This window comes from Panthera pardus, unplaced genomic scaffold (genome assembly GCF_024362965.1).
Source record: "Panthera pardus isolate Hobbes unplaced genomic scaffold, ASM2436296v1 HiC_scaffold_26, whole genome shotgun sequence".
In the NCBI taxonomy this organism is placed as follows: Eukaryota; Metazoa; Chordata; class Mammalia; order Carnivora; family Felidae; genus Panthera; species Panthera pardus.
This window is the reverse complement of record NW_026526832.1, coordinates 32,834,443-32,855,715: the sequence shown is the minus strand read 5'-3', so window position 1 is coordinate 32,855,715 and position 21,273 is coordinate 32,834,443. Positions and strand designations below refer to the sequence as shown.

The window sequence follows — 21,273 nt, the reverse complement described above, 5'->3', positions numbered from 1 at the left end:
ATCTCGCAGTCAGTGAGTTCAAGCGCCACATCAGGCTCTGTGCTGACAGCTCAGAGCCTGGAGCCTGCTTCAGATTCCGTGTCTCCCTCTCTCCCTGCCCCTCCCCCACCACTCAAAAATAAACATTAAAAAAAAAAAAAAAAAGATTTGCAAGTAAGTTCAATTCAGCCTCAGGGAATGAAGAGTTTCTATTTTATATAAACTGTACCAAAGCTCAGAAAAAAGTGGTATGTTCCTCAACTGTTTATTAGGGTAGTCTCACCATGATACAAAAACCAATCAAGAAAGCCCATGTGTTTTTTTTGTTTATTTCTATGAATATAATTTATTGTCAAACTGGCTTACATACAACAACCAGTGCTCATCCTGCCCTCCTCAATGCCCATCACCCATTAAAAAAAAAACTTTGAATTAAATCAAAGGTCAAATGTCACTTATACACACAGACAAACAATTCCTTAAAATATTAGTAAATCAAATTCAGTACTCTATTCAGAATACAAAATTATAGCAAGTGGCATTTTCTTTACATTTTATATTACCTTGAAAAAAATTTAGTGTACTATAGTAACAGATTAAACAAAAAAAACATCTTGAAAGCAGCTAAAGAAAACGTTTTTAAATACTTCAACATTATTCCTGATTAAAAAGTACTTGGTAAGCTAAGCACAAATAGACCAAATCCTTTACTAGCTTACTCAGAAAGCTTCAACAAACATCAGACTTAATCATTAAGTTTAAAATAATAAAAAAGATAAGGATAAAAATTTCTACTAATTCAACACTATCCTGAAAGACTGAACCAATGTTATTTTTTTGGCACTTTATAACGTCTACATTTTTAAAAACCAATTTTCTTATGCCTGAGTTTCTTCTGAACATATCTGATGGCAAACAGTTTACTGAAAACCAAACTGTATACAGAGAGATATACTATCCTGTTATGGGAGGGCTTAATATTCCAAAATAATCCAAAGAACCAAAAATATCTATCAATTAAAGCAATGCAAGAAATAACTGTAGTGTATTTTTTTAACAGAACGAAAGGCTAATTCTAACTTCATAGAAAAAAATGATTAAGAACTGCCACAAAAATATTATAAAAGGAAATCAATGAGAAGACGTGCCCTACCAGATACAACAATGTGATTTTAGTGCAGGAACAAATAACAAACCAAAATAACAGAACAGAGTCAAAAGAAATTCATGTGTATATGGTAATTTAGTCAATGATATAAAGGACATTTCATTTATTTCATGGGAAAAAAGGCATTTCTACAAATGGTATTGGGCGTGGCTGCCCATTTGTGAAAATCTCACACATAAAACAAAATAAATTCCCGGTGACTCAGAAATAGACTCCCACTCCTCTCAAAATTAAAATATAAAAAGTTAGGGGCGTCTGGGTGGCTCAGCTGGTTAAGCTTCCGACTTCAGCTCAGGTCATGATCTCACAGTTGGTGGGTCCGAGCCTCGTGCTGGGCTCTCTGCTGACAGCTCAGAGCCTGGAGCCTGCTTCAGACTCTGGGTCCCCCTCTCTCTCTGCCCTTCTCCCACTTGTACTCTTTCTCTCTCCCTCGCAAAAATAAATAAACAGTAAAAATAAATTTTTTAATAAAATCAAATATAAAAATTTAAAGAAAGTATAAAGGAATATTTTTATAAATTAAGGATGGGGAAGGTATTCCCCAGCAAAAATCAAAATACAGAATGCATAGATGTGACTACATTTATGTTTAAAGATTCAATAAGCAACAGACAAGTAATAGTCCAAGAGAATATATTTCCAACATATATAACAAAGAATCATTATACAGGGTCCATTACCATTCTAATAAATCACTTTTATTTTTTTTTAACGTTTTTTTAATTTTATTTTTGAGAGAGACAGAGACAGAGTATGAGTGGGGGAAGGGCAGAGAGAGAGAGAAGAAGACAGAATCCGAAGCAGGCTCCAGGCTCCGAGCTGTCAGCACAGAGCTCAACACGGGGCTCGAACCCATGAACCACGAGATCATGACCTGAGACAAAGTCGGGTGCTTAACACTTAACCAACTGAGCCACCCAGGCACCCCATAAATCGATTTTAAAACAGCGAAACGACACAGAAAAATGGGATAAGCGATAAAGGAATACAAATTACTAACAAGCATATGGAATATCTTGAACCTCATAATTAACCAAGGAAATGCAGCTTAACACAATAACATCTTTTTTTCTTGAGGATATGACTAATACAAATTTTAAATAACTACAATTTCCAGTACTGGCTAAAACGCAGTGAAATAAAAGTGTTAAATAATTAGAGTAATATAAACTCATACAAACCTTTTTTTACACAGTAATTTGGCACCATCTATCAAAGTGTCAAATGTGCACACCATATGACCTAGCAAATCCAATGCCAGGGATCGAGTCTAAAGAAATGTTCATCCATGTATTAAAAGATGGAGGTATAAGCATGATTAATTCCACATCAAGGACAGAAAATGTACAAGATTGGTCTGGAACTTCCCACAATATCAGATAGCAAGCTATCAAAGACGGCTAAGTTTACAGCAAAAGGACTCAGGAACTGGGGTGTCTGGGTGGCTCAGTCGGTTGCACGTCTAACTTGAGCTCAGGTCGTGATTTTGCGGTTCTTCAGTTTGAGCCCCACATTGCGGTCTATGCTGGACAGCTCAGAGGCTGGAGCCTACTTTGGATTCTTTGTCTCCCTCTCTCTCTCTGCCCTTCCCGACTTGTGCTCTATCTCTGTATCTCTCTCAAAAATAAACACTAAAAAAGAATTTTTTTTTAATAAAGAAAAGAAAGGAAAGGAAAAAAGAGGGGAGGGGAGGGGAGGGGGGGAGGGAAGAGGAGAGGAGGGGAGGGGAGGGGAGGGGCGAAGGGGAAGGGGAAGGGGAAGGGGAAGGGGAAGGGGAAGGGGAAGGGGAAGGGGAAGGGGAAAGGGAAAGGGAAGGGAAGAGATGGAAAGGGATGGAAAGGGATGGAAAGGGATGGAAAGGGATGGAAAGGGATGGAAAAGGACTCAGGAACCAACCTGAACAGGATATCATTTGCCAAAGGTGTCAAACTTTGAGCATCAAAAAGATATTCAAAGGACTGAAACATCAAACAGGTTTTAAGACTGAGTTCAAACTGATACATCACCCCCAAAATTGTTCACCTTTAGAGAATAAAAGGAAACTAATCCTTTATTTTGAAAACTGGTAAATGTAAGGAAAAAAATAAAGGATTTATCCTGTCCTTCCTGTCCTTCTCTACCCAGAAATTATACTACTAGGTAAGCAAATAGTAAATGGGGGAATATTTTTCTTTATAGAACTATTCCAGTCAATATAGTAAAAAAAGAACGACTAGGAGGGTAAAAAAAAGGCATGACTGAATTGGAGCACCACCATTCTGAAATCCTTAATCAATTAACGGACCTAGGCATTAAGCACATGTAGCTGGTAAAATAACAGAGAGAAACCAGACATTAGCCTAACAGAAAAAAAAAACACTACCCATGAAGTTGCCCTGCCACCCTCTCCAAAATCATACCTGATTCTGATCCTCTATATCCAATTACCAACTTACAAAGTTAAACTACACAAAGACAAAAGCAGCAAAATCCAGGTTTCTTCCACAAATAAACTGATGACACAAAAGAGGAGGAGGGAAACCCTAGATTGAGAAACTTTAAAAGAGATACCTAAACTTAAATTTCAAAAAGCTAAAAGTAAACTGAAGTATTTAAGGGTACACACCTACTTAGTTGTATAAAACTATAAAGAAAAATAAGGAAGTGTTCACCATAAACATATGGACATTAGAAAAACAGGCAAAGAACACAGTAAACTGTACATAAGAGATGGCATTAAAAAGTCTTCTATATCAGCAAAGGAGTAAGTTTTTTACAATACACCAATATTCCTCTATTAAATTCAAATCACACTAAGAATACATATTAAGAAATAGAGATGGGCCAAAAATATACGGTGTATCATAATTTATATAAGAAAAATTCTTAAAGCCCTTTCCAACAAGAGTATAGTAACAAAGTATGGGGACCTTCATACAATTAAATATTGAATAGTCATGAAAAAATAAGCACTGAGATGTGGGAAATAATCTGCTAAAATCGATTACAGTATATGCTATGACCCATTCATTTTACTGCAAGGTGGGTTCCTAACAGAAATGTGTGAACATATGTACCAAAATCCACATGAAAGAGCTCGTAACAGCACTATTCACAACAGACAAAAAGTAAAAACAACCAAAGTGTCCATTAACTGATGAGTGAATAAAATGTGGGATATCCACACAATTGATGATTATTCAGCCATAAAAAGAAACGGAGGGCTGACACATGCTATTCATGAATGAACATTAAAAACATTAAGCTAAGTGAAAGAAGATATCACAAAAGACCACATACTGTATAATCTCATTTATACGAAACACCCAAAATAGGCAAATCACAGACCTAGAAAGCAGATTAGTGGTTGCCAGGAGTTAAGAGTCAGGGTGGATTGGGGAAAAACTGCCAATTGTTTCAGGGTTTCTTTCTGAGATACAAAAATGTTCTATAAATGTACTGAAACTCTGTAAATATATTGAAAATCACTGAATAATAAAATTAAATCAATAAACAGAAATAAGTCAGTCATTTTTACAAGTTTTCACACAAAATCACACATTTCAAACATATAATGGTGCATGGAATATCCTTCATCGTAGAGATAAACAAATGAAAGCCAGACTTATGTTACTTTTTCAATTGTACAATGTTTCACTACTGACTGGCGTCCACAGACCCATTAACTCTTTATCTCAATGAACATTTTATAAGGGTCCGCTTAGCAAAATTAAAGATCAGAACTAGAAACGGCAATGATTCTGTTACTATGAAAGCAATTTAAAGCTAACAGTGGAATAATTTATTACCATCATTCCTTAAGTAAATTATTATGATATACAATTTGTTACAAAAATTTTAGTTTTAGGTACACATATAAGAATTTCTATTCACTAGCTACAATAACAGAAATTAAGTGGAGAGAAAGCACTGAAGCTCAACACCGTTAAAAAAGCAATAGTAATGAGCTTTTAAATGACATCGTCATTCATGTGGCAAAATTTTTTACCCGCAAATTGCCTTCCACAAGCAAGGTATCAAACTCCCAAATCATTTAGCAAGCATTCTGAACATGTATTCGTACATACCTAATCTTACTCGTGATACTCGTTCAAAATGGTTGCAGAATTAGATATTAATATAAAAACATCTTTAGAGAAGCAAAGCTAATAAGGGATAAAATTGAAAAGGAGGCAAAATACAATTATAAATTCCTCACTTCACAAACAAGAGGCTGACTCAGGAAGCACAATGCTGTCGTACACAGTAGGTAATATATAAAGGACTCTGGGAGGATTTTCAAGATTTTTATTGTAGGAAGTTTTGGGTTTTTTTGAGACAGGCTGGTTCTTGTTCCTATTATGTAAATCGTGAGAAAGTGTAGGCAGGGAATAACGGCACACTGGTAACCGATCTAATTGTTCATAAAGGAATTTCTAAAAAGTTGCAAATAATACTTGATTTCACACACCAATTTAAGAATTACATGTCATGTCTATATGACATACTATTTAGGAACATTAAACAAGCATATCGAATCAGATCTTATTAAAAATGACAGCACTGTTACTATAGGAATGAGATACAGGACTTTCAACATACAAAATCACATCTCCTGGATAATAAGCACTTACAAAAAAAGGAAATAAATTTAGAAAAGTTTGTAGGCTTACCTGAACCACCCAGGGACTGTTGGCAAAGGCCATAATATCTCTCTCTTCCCAGAAAAAAGCAGAATCTGATCTTTTTATCATTTCAAACTTACTAAGAAGCTTCATAGCATAAACCTTCTGTGATGCCTTATGACGAACCTATAGATTTTTTAAAAACACAAAAATAATTTTATGAGAGAAAGGTGAACAGATCATACTATTATTCTATTATTAAAGACTTTCAAAGAAAAAAATGGGGAAGAATTCAGATAAAAGGAGTATAATTCACCAGAAAGGCATAAAAATTCTAAATATGTATGCATCTAATAAATAAGCTTTAAAATTCAGGAACCAAAAACTGACGGAACTAAAGAAAGAAACAGACAAATCCATAACTTAGGTTGGAAATTTTAACATCCCCTCTCAATATTCGATATAATAAGCAAACAAAATATCACTGTGGATATAAAGAAATTCACCCCAGAAGGAACACTGCTTAATCAAAAGTCACGATTACTAAGGTTTTTGTATTAAGTTACATCACTTCTCATTTTAAAATATTTTAAAATTTGAAGAATCTTGACATATTTTAATTTTACATAAAAAGAATCCTATATGCAAAGGGTCAAATTTACGATGAGGGCCACACATTATATCTATCTTCTATATTAAATTACTAAACTGGAAACACAATTCCTTCTTTTTGAGAGTGTTAGGACATTTATAGAATGCTGAAAATAAACACATGTGAAAGCAATATGAAAACATGGGCGGTGGGCAGGGGATTAGGGCACAAAGGATCCTCGTCTGAAAACCAGAAATCCCTCCCACAGCAGATAGACCAGATTTTTAATTGATTTGTATCAGATTAGCAAACTATCTCAAAGCAAATTCCAACAACGGTGTTAAATGTTGCTTTAAAAAAAAATGTTTACAATATTATTAGAGGAGCGTGGGCAACCTGGGTGGCTTAATCGGTGAAGCGTCCAACTCTTGATTTGGGCTCAGGTCATGATCCCGCATTTGGTGGGATCGAGCCCCACATGTTGGGCTCTGAGCTGACAGTGTGGAGCCTGCTTGGGATTCTCTCTCTCCTCTCCCTCTCTCTCTCTCTCTGACCCTCCCACACTCGCTGTCTCTCAAAAATAGGCAAATTAACATTTAAAAAATAAAATAAAAGATTATTAGAAAGAGATTGCTAAGGTACTCCTTCTATATTTATGTCACTCTTCAAATCTTCATTTATTCTAAGAACAAATCAGATTTTGAATGCTTCCTAACTTCATTAGAAAAAGTAATCCATTAAACATTAAGGGTCACGCAATCACTTTATACCATGGTATTACTTATGCTGGACTCGTACCGTGACAAGAGTTTTAAAAATTTTGTAAAGCAAAGCTATGACCAGAAACTAAAACCTCTTTGTCAGCTGATAGAAAATAGTTAAATATTTTTAATGTTTTATACTGAACCAAAACAAACCAGGAACAAAAGACCATTCATTCAAATACACAAAAATTTATACGACATAGGTATAATTCTCTGAAGATGAGAAACAGACTTATTCACTTTACTTTCGCCGATTCTTTATGAAAACTATTCCCTCTCTGTGCTTCCACAGCACTTACAACAATCTAGTTACGTGTCTGCTTCATAAACTCCTTTAGTCAGAGTATAAACTTTCATTTGCGGGGCTGCCTGGTGGTTGGCAAAATGCTGAATATGCAATTCAGCAAACTCAACAAAATTATATCTATTTCTATATGAAAGCTTCACATTTTCAAAAAATTTTTAAGTGTTTGTTTATTTTTGAGAGAGGGAGAGAGAGAGACAGGGCAGGAGTGGGGGAGGGGCAGAGAAAGAGGGAAACTGAGAATCCGAAGCAGGCTCCAGGCTCTGAGCTGTCAGCAGAGCCCAGTGCGGGGCTCGAACTCGCAAACTGCGAGATCACGACCTGAGCCGAAGTCGGCCGCTCAACCGACTGAGCCACCCAGGCTATCCCTGAAAGCTATAAAATGTTTAATAAATAAAAACTATTTTGCTTAGATGCTCTAGTTAATGAGGCCTGAGTTTCATTTAAATTACTGTGATAGAACACTTCACTGGCTCGTAACACAAGAGTCAGGAACCACCGGCTTGTAGCCTTTGACTTGATCTATAGAACAAACATTAAGAGGCAATAGTTGTATTCATGCCAAACAGCTATCTCATACTTTGAAAATTCATTAGCACTAGTATGACAGCGAACTACAATAAAGCGCTGTTACTTTAGGAAAGCTGCTTTCCACTGATCTTCCTTCTGAGGATGTCTCTTTCTGAAAGATTCTATTATAATCTCCCTCAGCATCTCTGTACACTCCCCTTTGTTCCTTCTCTATTCAATATGGATGGATAAACAGTCAGATATAGTAGCCATTCATTACCACACTGTACAGAGTACTGCTTAAAAGCATGGATTTAGATGTCAACAAACCTTTGCAAAAATCCTAACTATTTGTGAACTATGTGGCCAACTTACTTAACCCCTCTAAGTTTCAATGACTTCATCTACGTAAGAACCTCACGGAACTGTTGCAAAGACAAAATGAGATTATGAACGGAAATACTTATTAGCACATAGAATATACTCTATAAAAATGTTAGCTAACACTACCATGTTCACTCTATTATGAACCTTTACCTGACAGACAAAAAAGTTGCTCTTATTCCAATGTTTCTATTTGTTAGAGAAATGATGTTTATATTCCTCATTTTTAATTTCAAAAGTACACAAGTACAAAAGCACTATCTAAATGATTCTCGCTCTCATGCACTTCCCCCCCTTTCTCTCTCTATATAATATAAAACACACTAAAAACAGGTGAAAGAGTGAACACTGGTTTTATCTCAACTGATAGAATTCTAGGTGACTTCTATACTCTTATATTTGCTTATTTGTATCTTCTACAGCAAATATGTACTTCTTAAAAAAAAAACTTTTAGGTAGATGAAACGTTCCTAAATGTACTAGAGACAAGACATGTTTGGAAAATCCTGAAATGGACCTAGATCTCATGGAACATTTGTGACAAAAACTTTCAAAAGTCATTCTGTTTTGTTGTTTTTAAAATTTGTTTTATGTTTATTCATTTTTGAGAGACAGAGCATAAGTGGGGGAGAGGTAGAAAGAGAGAGGGAGACACAGAATCTGAAGCAGGCTCCAGGCTGTCAGTACAGAGCCCAACATGGGTCTCGGACCCACAAACCGTGAGATCATGACCTGAGCTGAAGTCAGACGCTTAACCAACTGAGCCACCCAGGTGCCCCTCAAAAGTCATTCTTAACAAAATGCCTCATTTGAGGTTTTCAAATTGATTTTTTTTTTTTTTTTTTTTAGCGTTTATTTGTTATTGAGAGACAGAGAGAGACAGAACATGAGCAAGGGAGGGGTAGAGAGATAGGGAGACGCAGAATCTGAAGCAGCTCCAGACTCTGAGCTGTCGGCACAGAGCCTGATGTGGGGCTCGAACTCACAAACCGCGAGATCATGACCTGAGCTGAAGTCGGTCGCTTAACCGACTGAGCCACTCAGGTGCCCCACAAATTGATTTTTAATATAAAAAAATTACAACTGGGGCTCCTGGGTGGCTCAGTCAGTTAAGTGTTCAACTCTTGGTTTTGGCGAAGGTCATGATCTCGCAGTACATGGGTTCAAGCCCCACATCAGGCTCTGTACAGACAGTGCAAAGCTTGCCTGGGATTCTCTCTCCCTCAAAGTAAATAATAAACTTTAAAAATCTATGTATCAAAAATTACACTAGATTATTTTAATAAGACAATCCAGTTTGACAGACCTGGAGCAGTTAGTTTGTGTTGCTAAGGTTTCCACTAAAAATGCAAAAAGAGCGTCTTCATGCTTTTGTCTGGTCTGGTTGTGGCAGCCAAGACTGAATGAGGGAATACAGGAATCACAAAAACATGGAGGGAAGGAGATAATTCTTGCCAACTCAGAAATAACCTTGTAACCAGCAAATTCACTCCAAAAAAGGAAGTAAAAATTTGAGTTAACATGACAAGTGTTAGAAAATCATTTCCCTTATACTCTTTCCTTCTGGTTGATTCTACTTTAAAAGCTTAGTTTAAACCAATTAAATTAAAAGCAAGCCAGTGGGAAGGGAAAAAAAGAAGATCCTCATCTCACATCTGCCTTGAGTCCCGTCACTGATCATCTGTATCCCTGAAGCACACTGGATCCCAGGAAGCCTCTCAGCCCAGGGATCATGAAAGATCACAATTAATTCACTTCAATAAACACTTTCTATGTTTCAGGTTCTGTGTTGTACAGGATACAAAAAGACAAGAAAAATCCAATCACAAATATGATCTGGCTGCACACACATATTGCTTACCAATGTCTACAGCCGAACTGACAAATGGCCACATGGTGAGGGCTCTCCCTTTTTCCTTGCTGTTCTACACACATTCTTCTTAAACTGTGTACTTGACTAAACATAATCTCTCCAGATTATAGGCAAACTATTTTCATATAAGTGGCTATGAGCCCCAGATGGGAATGCCGAAAGTATCTGAAAGATACGATTCCTACTCTCAAAACAACACATAAAAGGATTCAAAGAAACAAACATATAAACTACAGCACAAGGCATAATATGGTAAATTACATAAATTTATGGAATTAAAAGATGCACAGGAAATATCACACTCAGATAAAGGGTAGGAAGAAGGAGAACAGGAAAAAGTTTTCTTTCAAAATGAACACAGAGAAAGACAGTGAAACATGATTGAAGAAAGAGACAAGAAAATAAGGAGCATGCTCTGAAATGAGTAGCATGCCCAGGATGAATAGCATAATGGAAAATAAGATTTCAAAAACAAAATTAGTGACATCTTAAAAAAGGGCCAAGAAGGCCAGGATGAAGTCTTCATGCTTCCTTTAGTAGTTAAGGGAGCCATGAAACGCAAATGAGAGATACAATAAATACATTTTAAAAAGATCAAATTAACAGCAGTTTATATTAGGCAAATCAGATCTGTATTTCCCACCTTTTATGTATCTCAGAAAGAAAACAGAAAACATGTTAGAAAAGCCCCTGATTCTACTATACCCATATCCAAAATGGGGGTTAAGATAGGAGTGATACATGAAAATACAAGAATATGAAGAATGGGGAAAAAACAGTCAGTCAAATAGTAATGTGGGTCCAGCTGAGCCTGAACAGCATGAATTACAGATTTAATAAGCACGGTCTTGATAGTTTCTCCATCGGCACTTGCCAATCCAAAAATCAACCGTACAATGGGGAAACATTATTACAGCAGTGGAAAACCAAAGAAAATACTAAGGAGATACTCATACCTGACTAGAAATCAAAGGGTGTCTTGGATGACAGTGATGACAGTGAACCAAAAAAATTAGGCTGGAGAAACGTTATGAGTAGGACTCACTAACAAGTTAAATTTCTTAAAATGAAGAAAAGAGAAATCAATGACTTCCAATTTTTGGCTTGAGCAATTGGATTAATAGTGGAGTCATTAATTAAGATGGGTTACAACTTTGTGGAAAAGTTAGGGAATCAAGCATTCTAATTTTACATGTTTCAGATGTGACACATCTTTTTTTATTTTTATTTTTTAACGTTTATTCATTTTTGAGAGACAGAGACAGAGCAAGAGGGGGCGGGGCAGAGAAGAGGGAGACACAGAATCCGAAACAGGCTCCAGGCTCCGAGCTGTCATCACAGCCCGATGCGGGCTCGAGCCCACGAACGACTGAGATCATGAGCCGAAGTCGGATGCCCAACCGACTGAGCCACCCAGGCGTCCCTTACATGTGACACGTCTTAATGGAGATATCAAATAAGCCACCACGGATAGGAGTGGACAGCAAACAAGAAAATTCTGAAGAGCAGCTATGAATCTGAGCCTTGACATCATATGGACTATATTTAAAGTCACAGGAATAGGATGAACGCACCTCAGGAGAGAATGCAGATCAAAGAAACAAGAGCCTGGTCTTTGGAACTACGATATTTACAAGTCAGGTGGAGAATGAACCACTAAGGAAACTTCGGAAGAGCCAGGAACACCGGAAGAAGTGGTATTTCAAGAAAGGAGAGCAGAATACTAGTGAGAGATTGAGTAAGAGAAAACACCGTGCAACCAATAAGGTTACACAAAGTCTCTATTTCTGGCACAGAAAAATGATTACGACCATCCGACAAAGAAAACAGACTCTGGAGTCCTCTACCTAGGTTCGAGTCTCAGTTCAGCCACTTGGTAGTTATGTGAACTTTAGCAGGTTATCCATCCTGTCTGAATTTCCCTCTCTGCCAAATGGGCATGATAGTAACAACATCTATCTGTAGGAGTGTTGTGAAGGAAGACTGGTTACTCTACAGAAGTTGCTTAGAAGCCTGCCTGGAATGTAACTGCTATAAAAGTGTGTGTTATTATTTAATATTACATTAAAAAACCACAAATTACAAAGCCATGTATATGATTCCTTAACACACATATAAGACACTCATACATTACACAAATCTTTAGAAGAAACAGAAGTGAGAAAGCCATACATCAAAGTAATAAAAGTAGTTATCTCTCAGTAGTGGGACAATCAGTGATTTTAAAAAGCATAATGCTATCTCACTTCTACTAGAAACGTATTTGTCACATAAATAAAAGAATTTTTATTTTTAAGGAAGAATAATCGGCATTGATGCAATTTTTATAACTCAATAGGGAAAGGTTTTAACTTTTCTAGAATGAAAACAATTACAATAAAATATAAATACCCACTGAAAATAATTTGGTCCTAGTTTTGTATCAGTTCCCAATGTTTCCAACTATCAAAGCACTAAAAGAATACCAAGAGGCTAGTTACATTTATGTTTGAAAATGAAATAAAGAGAAGACATGATAAAAGGAGATTTTCACATTTTATTCTACCCAATTCTAAGCAATTTAGACCTTTGAGAGCAAGAATGCATTCATATATTAGTTGTGTAGTTTTAAATAAAACCACAGGAAAAATTTAATGAATACTTTTCTTAAGAAAAGTGAGTAGGCAACATCACAAACCCAACTAAACATGTGGCCCCAAACTCCAAAATAAGATACAACTTCAAAAACAAAAATGCTAAGGGCGCCTGGGTCACTCAGTTGGTTGAACGGCCAAGTTCAGCTCAGGTCATGAGGTCGCAATTCATGGGTTCGAGTGCCACATCAGGCGCTGGGCTGACACCTTGGGAGCCAGGAGCCTGGAGCCTGCTTGGGATTCTGTGTCTCCCTCTCTCTCTCTGTCCCTCCCCCACTCACGCTCTCTCTCTCGAAAATAAATAAACATAAAAGATTTTTTTTTAATGCTAAACGTATTTCCACTATTGAACAGGAAAACTTTTTATACATTTCCCCAATAAAGAATCATAAATAGGCAATTCCTAAGATACACGCATTACATTTAAGAAGGTTAACTTAGAACTCTCTTTTAGAAGCTAGGCCACTATTTCTTTTTGACACTATAATAGTGGCCAGCTCAAAATAAAAGCTCCATGAATGCAGGTGCCTTGTCTGAGTAGTTGACCTATACGACGTATTGCCAAAGCTTATAACGGTTACCTGACATTAAATAAACATTTACTAATCAATTAACAAAGGAATACTAAAGAACAATGTATATTCTATTACCAGAGATGAAGACTAAATATGTACCTTAAGAAGACATTTGCCAGACTAGAATTCATACCTTTCTTTTTCAGAGAAAAGTAGATTATGTCCTATGTAACTGTAAACAAAGAAATAAGCATGCATACCTGTTCAAAAAGGTAATTTCACTGCAACGTTCATCCCAACACACATACACATGCTGTTATGGGATGAACTGTGTGCTGTCTCCTTCTGACCCCCCATATTTTGAAAGCCAACCTCTAGCACCTCAGCATGTGACTGTATTTGGAGACAGAGCCTATAGAGAGGCAAGTAAGTTAACAGAGGCTATTAGGGTAGGTCCTAATCCAATCTGACTGGTGTCCTTCTAAGAACAGGCAATTAGGACACACAGTGACACAGGAGGCACAAGCAAGCACAGAGGAAAGACAATGTGAGGACACAACAAGGCAGCGCCATCCACACGCCAAGGAGAGGCGCCTCGGGAGAAACCAAACCTGCCAACACCCTGATGTTGAACTTGTAGCCTCCAGACCGTGAGAAAATTAAGTTTTGTTGGTTAAGTCACAGTAGGTGCTTTTTGTTACAGTGGCTCTAGCAAACCAACACACATAAATACATATAAAATTTAGAGCAACACTTCGGATTATTCATTTACCATTAAAACATTTAGGGGCACCTGGGCGGCTCAGTCAGTTAAGCATACGACTTCGGCTCAGGTCATGATCTCACAATTCATAAGTTTGAGCACCGAGTGGGGCTCTGCGCTGATAGCACGGAGCCTGCTTCAGGTTCTCGGTCTCCCTCCCTCCCTCCCCCACCCCCTCTCTCTCTGCCACTACCACTACCACCCCCACTAGCTCATGCATGCTCACTCTTGCTCTCTCTCTCTCTCTCTCTCTCTCCCCCCCCTCCAAAATAAACATTAAAAAATAGTTTAAAAGATTAAAACATTTAAATTTATAAATCCTTAGAAACTGGCAAAAGTGACAACAGACAGTATTTACTTAATACCTACAATGTGCCAGACCCCTGGTAAGTCCCACACATGTAGAGCTTAATTTAGTCCTCAAAAAATTTCTTGTATGTTCTATTATTACTGCTACTCCGAGATAAGGAAATTAAAGCTTTGATGACAGAAAATCTATACATGATAGAATAGAAACAAAAGTAGTTGACTCTGACTATTCTTCCGAAGTATTGCTCTTAATCAACCTAATATACAGAATATTATTATTTTCCATAAAAATGAGATGTGATAAATGACCTAAACAGTAGAATCTAAAAATAGTGGTATCAGGTAAGATCACCCATGTTACAGACTTTTCATGATATAAAAACATAAATATACATCACCTCTGTAGATGGGAGAAAAAAGATAATAAGCTAAACCAATTCTGCCCACCTAGAATTATAGAACTTTTCAATCTATAAATAAATGCCTTTTTCAGGTGAAGAAAATTAGGCTCAAATAAATTAAATGACTGAGCACCTCCTCTTTTTTTTTTTAATTAAAGTTTATTTATTTTGAGAGAGTGTGTGTGAGCGAGGGAGGAGGGGGAGGAGGAAGAGAGAGAATCCCAAGCAGGTTCCACACTGTCAGCTCAGAGCCCGACGTAGGGTTCGAACCATGAGATCACGACTTGAGCCAAACTCAAGAGTCAGATACTTAACCAACTGAGCCACCCGGGCACCCCTGTACTTTCTTGACTCATGGCATTCTTACATGCTATTCCCTCTGTATTTTGACTCCCACCCCAGTCCCTCTTCTTCATGTGCCTAACTTCTTTACATCTAACTCAAATGTCATTTTCTCACAGTGAGGTCTTTCCTAACAACCCCACCTGAATTAAGCACATCCCTCCGTTATTCTCTCTCATGACATCCAGATCTTTTCCTTCATCGTATTTATCATAATTTGAAAATACTTCACTTATTTAAAGTAAAATTCCTATCTCTTCCACAGAAGTACCACTTTTAGAAAGATTGAGGCTATGTCATCGCATCTTTAGAAGCTAGCAAAGTTCCTGAAGCAAAACAGATCCTGATTAAATACTTCATTGATGGAAGGATACATGAACCATTTCATGTGTGGCAATTAACTGCTAATATTTACTAAGCACTCACTATATTCTAAGAAACTGTTCCAAATTTAATTACATCTATTTCTTCCACTAATGCTATGGGGTTTAAATGTTACTGTTATCTTCATTTAGCAGATAAGAAACTGAGGCAGAGAGTGATTAAGTGTCTGCACGGACAGCTAGTCAGCAAGTCAGAAGTCAAGTGTAAGCGGTCTGACTCTAGCTCCTAAATACTACAGTATAGTTGCCGTGGCACACTAAAGTTACTTTTACAACGAGAATTTTCGTTGTAGAAACGGACTAGTGGGCCCTCTGTGGTAATACATTTTTAACCTGACCAAAAAAAGTATTCCGTAAGACAAATCTGCACCTACTAGTGTAAAACTTTCTTTGGATGACTAGAAAAACATAATCATAAAGATGTGCCAAATGTGGAATACTGCCTACACAGCTGTCAAACTAATTTATCTAACACATGCAAATCGACTCTAAAAGACGATGGAAGAAGCACTTGGACTTTTCATTTTGAATCTTATCCTTCTTTTCAAGACTCCCTGCCAAAGGTAACAGAACAAAGAGCTAACGCCAAAACAAACATGCTCCAAGTTCTTAGGTCAGGTCAGCAGATTAATGGAATGTTAAAGTGTTTCTCATTTTTAAAAACATGTGAATTTGTTTTATAGAAAATAAAATTTGGAATGGAAAGTTAACAACAAAAATAAAACCCTCTTCTTTTCCTTTTCTTTCTTGAACGTATTGAATTTGAATTATCAAACTAACCTAACACAGAACAATGACTACCCTGCCACAAAAACATGACAAGCCAAAAACTGTCACATTTCCTTCAAAAACAGAATTCCAAATTCTATTCTCTCTTATCTACACTGAATCCTGATTATGAAGAAACAATGTATTTATTTCAGATACTTGTATTATGAATTTATGTATCAAATAGGCAATAATTTTAATAGTGGCTAACAGGGAACACTATAACTAGGCTTATTTTTTTTTTAATTTTATTTAGTGTGTATTTATTTTGAGAGAGAAAGAGGGAGAAGGAGAGAGGGAGGGAGGGAGGGAAGGAGAGAGGGAGGAAGAGAGAAAGAGAGAGAGAGGGAGGGAGAAAGAGAGAGGGAGGGAGAAAGAGAGAGAGAGGGAGGGAGAGAGAGATCGAGTATGAGCTGGGGAGGGGCAAAGAAAGAGGGAGACACAGAATCTGAAGCAGGCTCCAGGCTCTGAACTGTCAGCACAGAGCCCGATGCGGGGCTCGAACTCACAAGTGGTGAGTGTCAGAGCCAAAGTCTGACACTTAACCAACTGAGCCCCCCCAGGCTCCCCAGGCTTATTTATTTTTAATTCACTTAATCCCCTATAACAAACCCATGACACAGGTATTATCATCTGTATTCTATAGTTTGGAACTCAGAGAGATTGAGAAACTTGTCTGTACTCACTATAATCTTTGAGTTAGGCCAAGGCAGAGATAAGATTCAACTACTTTGTATTTTCCACTATCTTGCAGGACCTGTCACAACTCAACTACCACGTAATCTAATCTCTGACCCTCCCCCCGCCCCCCCCCTCCAAGCGCACTCTACCAGCCGAAGTTACACCACTTTCAGAGACTCAAAACAAAACAAACAAAAAGCACATTACCTTCCAAGGCAGCCCACTCCTCAAATCTACTCCAAATTAACATCTCAATCCCTTCAACCACACCTCAGATGGCATCATTTCAAGTCCCTGAGCGTTCCATCCCTTGAGTACCCTCTACCAACATGCCTTTTAAGACAGGGCAACAGTGCACAGAGAATGAGTATTCCATTATGGCCCAATCATCTCAAAAGAGAGAACACAACACCTATATCAAAGCGATCCAAACTTCCTCTACTATTTTGGACAGCCACATCACCAACGACTCTTGCTTGGTTTACATTAAAGGAAAATTGTTCTTTAATTTATAATTACTGTTAAGGAATCTATTTCTTGAGTTCTTCACATCTAAGTACAGTTCTTTATTCTGGTTAAATTTCACTTTTATTGGCCAATGGCCTTCCCAACTAATGATTTCTGGATTTTGGCTTATCATCTGAAATCATCCTCATACTTCAGTTTTAACTCATTTGCAAAATTATTCACCGTGTCACCACTGCCCCCATACAATAAATGCCTTATTAATAAAGTGGTGAATAGGAGAAGAGAGAACTCTAAAATCTGTCCCTGGGGATCTCTGTCCAAGGTACAATTCATGCCTTCCTCAGTCTCCTTAGGATACAGCTATTAAATTAGCTGTCTATTAAATTATATGTCTATTAAATTATAAAACTGTCTTTCCATATGCTTATTCATTGACATTTCTCCATACCCTCTTTAAGCATAACAGACTTTTTCAAATATCTTATAGATATATATCACACCTATTACACTACCCTGATCTACAAGTTCAATAAACCTATCAAAAAAAGAAGGAATGAAAGAGAAGCAAAAGCGACTTGTTCCTAAAGAAATTATGCTAACACACAGTGATCAGTGTTTTTCTCATGCTCCATCAAAAAACAGAAGAACACTACTGAGCAAAAGACAGAATTTGACCCCATAATTTAATCAAAGACAATAATCTGTAAGGACAAAAAGTGGAATTTTGTATTCGAGTGACAAAAACAGGAGTATTGATTGTTACAGTTCCTCATTAATACAAATGACATTTATTACAAACATTTATATTTCCAGTTGGTACCACTTTCATCTGCACAGATAAATTTCATATGTACTTTCAGTTATTATTATGTCTTTCAGTTACTACAATGTTTCTCATATTATCTAAATAAAATCTGTTAAGGAAGAATAAATGTTATTAATCTGAACATATTAAATAAAAACACAATAGTTCTTGGGGAATATTAACTGCTGAAAAGGTCATGTATGAAACCACACTGGCCTGATTCTAAATCTCAGTGTTTCAGAGTTACAAGAAACGTGGGGTATCAGTTTACAATTACCTCCTTTTACAGGCGAAGACACTGAGGGTTTTTGGAGATTGAATGATTTGACCAAGCTCACAAAACTAATTCTGGCATGGCTGGGCAGAAAAATAACATCGACTCAGGGGCTGTTGGTAGTATTTCACAAAACCCTGTCTTTAAAAATAATATAAAAGAAGAAAACAAATACTTTCTTACCAGCTGCACTTCACCAAAAGCACCTCTCCCAATCACTTTTACAACATCATAGTCTTCTGCCTTCATCTGTAGACCTCTGATTTTTTTCACAATTTTCTCATCTGCAATAAAAAAGATTACATTTATAAACAATACTTTACAATAATCACCATATTTGTAAACAAATTTTCATTTCAAGAAACTGGGATTAGTTTTTAGCTAAATCTGTCAGTTTTCAAAGGTTGCTATTTAAAAAGCTAAGATACATATTAACTTTACATGAAAGAACCAAAATTCCATGGTTTATTAACACATATAAAACAAACAGTACTGACAACCAAAAAGTAAGAATTAAGCTATTCTGTTGCTTGACAAGATGACAGCTGAACAATGAGGATCCACGCGTCCTAGCAGTGCATTCTGAATCACGGCCGAGAGCTGCTATGAAATTACTTGCAAGGCTAATCTTAGTAATAAATTTTCATAGTCTACTTCTTTGGGAAGTAGTAATCACATATTGTAGATATAGTATCTAAAGACAAGATTGTTTAATCATGAAAATAGCACAGTCTCTAACAATTCCAACTTAAAAAGCTTACTACGATGATATAAAGTGTGTATTAGATTATCTTGAGAATTTATTCTTAGAATTCAACCTCATCTACACCTTCACTCCAACATCAATGCTGGCAAATATTAAGTTACTGCATAGATGACAATAATTGTTATCGCATTATCTTTCATTACCTAGACCGACATGTCTACATTCATACAAACATAAGGCTCATTAAGTCTCCTAAGCAGTGTAAATCTAAGTCTTAAAATTGTTGGCATTAATTTAAAAGTTCTCTTTGAACTGCCATAAATAACCTGTGCTAAACTTAGTCTGAATAATTTATATAAAACCTTGAACTTTAACATACTGCAACTAGATCTGCAGTTTTTCTTTAAAAATAAAGAATGCAGCATTTAAGTGAACCAACTAGCAAACTAAATAGTTTATAGACTATAATGTTAATCACACATAAATCTCTTATCAAAAGTATAGTTATAGGATCAAATATGAAGGTTACTCACATCTATTTAAGAAATTATCTATATTCTTGTTTTTCCTCAAAGCAGGAAAATCCAAATCAAGGACCAAGGAATTTAAGCCATCCTGTTTAACAAAAAATTAAAAAAAGGAAAAAGAAAGTTGTTACAATTTCCAAATATTAAAAAAAAGTCTTTAAATTTTATACGTTGTTCTTGCTAAATAAATATCAATCTACTTTGATATGAAATTGTCCAATGGTTCCATATCCAACAGTTTTAACTCATTTCCTAACTTCTGCCAGAGAATATTATGAATGATTGTATCATGTTTTCCTTTGTTATTTTAGCCAGTAGAAAAATATCAGCTTAAAATACGCACCCACTATTATTTCTGCTAGTCAGATGTCTTCCTTTCTCTCTTTAAATGCCCAGTAAAATTTCACCACGCTTTTTTGACTTTAAGAAATGCACACAGGGGCGCCTGGGTGGCTTAGTAGGTTGAGCATCTGACACTTGATTTTGGCTCAGGTCATGATCCCACGGTCGTGGGATCAAGCCTCATGTTGGGCTCTGCGCTGAGCATAGAACTGTTAAAATTTTTCTCTCTCTCTCCCTCCCTCCGTTCTCCCTCTTTCCCTCTCTCCCCTTCTCTCTCTGCCTCTGTTCCCCATTCTCTCTCTCTCTCTCTCTCTCTCTCTCAAATAAGAAAAAGAGACAGAAATACACACAGACTAAAGAAATTAAGAAAATAATCCCATTTACAACTGCATCAAAAAGAATAAAATACCTAGGAATCAATTTAACCAAGGAGGTGAAAGACCTGCACACTGGAAACTGTAAGATATTCATGAAAGAAACTGAAGAAGATACAAATAAATGGAAAGATATTCCCTACTTATGGATTAGAAGAGTTAATATTGTTAAAATGTCCATACTACCCAAGCAATCTGCAGATCCAATGCAATACCCATCAAAATTCCAATGGCATACTTCACAGAACTGTAACAAATAACTGTAAACTCTGTATGGAACCACAAAAGGTAACAAATAGTCAAAGCAATTTTAAGAAGAACAAAGCTGGAGGGATCATCCTCCCAGATTTCAAACTATACCACAAAGCTATAAAAATCAAAACAGTATGGTATTCGTACAAAAACAGACACACAGATCAATAAAAAGGAAAGTCCAGAAATAAACCAATACATATATGGACAATTAACCTTTGACAAAGGAGGAAGAACATATGATGGAGAAAGGACAGGCTCTTCAATAAATGGTGTTGGGAAAACTGGATGGCAACATGCAAAAGAATGAAACTAGACCACTGTCTTATACCGCACACAGAAATTACCTTGAAATCCATTAAAAACTTGAACGTAAGACCTGAAACCATAAAATTCCTAGAAGAAAACATAGGCAGTAAGCCTTTTAACACGGTTTCAGTGACATCTTTATACGTATCTGACTCCAAAGGCAAGGGAAAGAGAAACAAAAATAAAGGAGACTACATCAAACCAAAAAGCTTCTGCACAGAGAAGAAAACGTACTGAATGGGA

General features: G+C 36.6%; 1 protein-coding gene across 5 annotated transcripts in view; it reads right to left on the bottom strand.

Moving 5' to 3' along the window:
• ROCK2 (Rho associated coiled-coil containing protein kinase 2) overlaps positions 1-21,273 on the bottom strand; it is a 134,217-nt gene that overhangs the window by 57,192 nt on the left and 55,752 nt on the right. For all 5 annotated transcript variants that reach the window (XM_053891152.1, XM_053891153.1, XM_053891155.1 and 2 more), the window contains exons 2-4: positions 19,760-19,841; positions 18,704-18,804; positions 5,800-5,937 (exon numbers count right to left, since the gene is read on the bottom strand). In XM_053891152.1, coding sequence (XP_053747127.1) covers positions 5,800-5,937; positions 18,704-18,804; positions 19,760-19,841 — 321 coding nt within the window. The remainder of the gene's footprint in view (positions 1-5,799; positions 5,938-18,703; positions 18,805-19,759; positions 19,842-21,273) is intronic.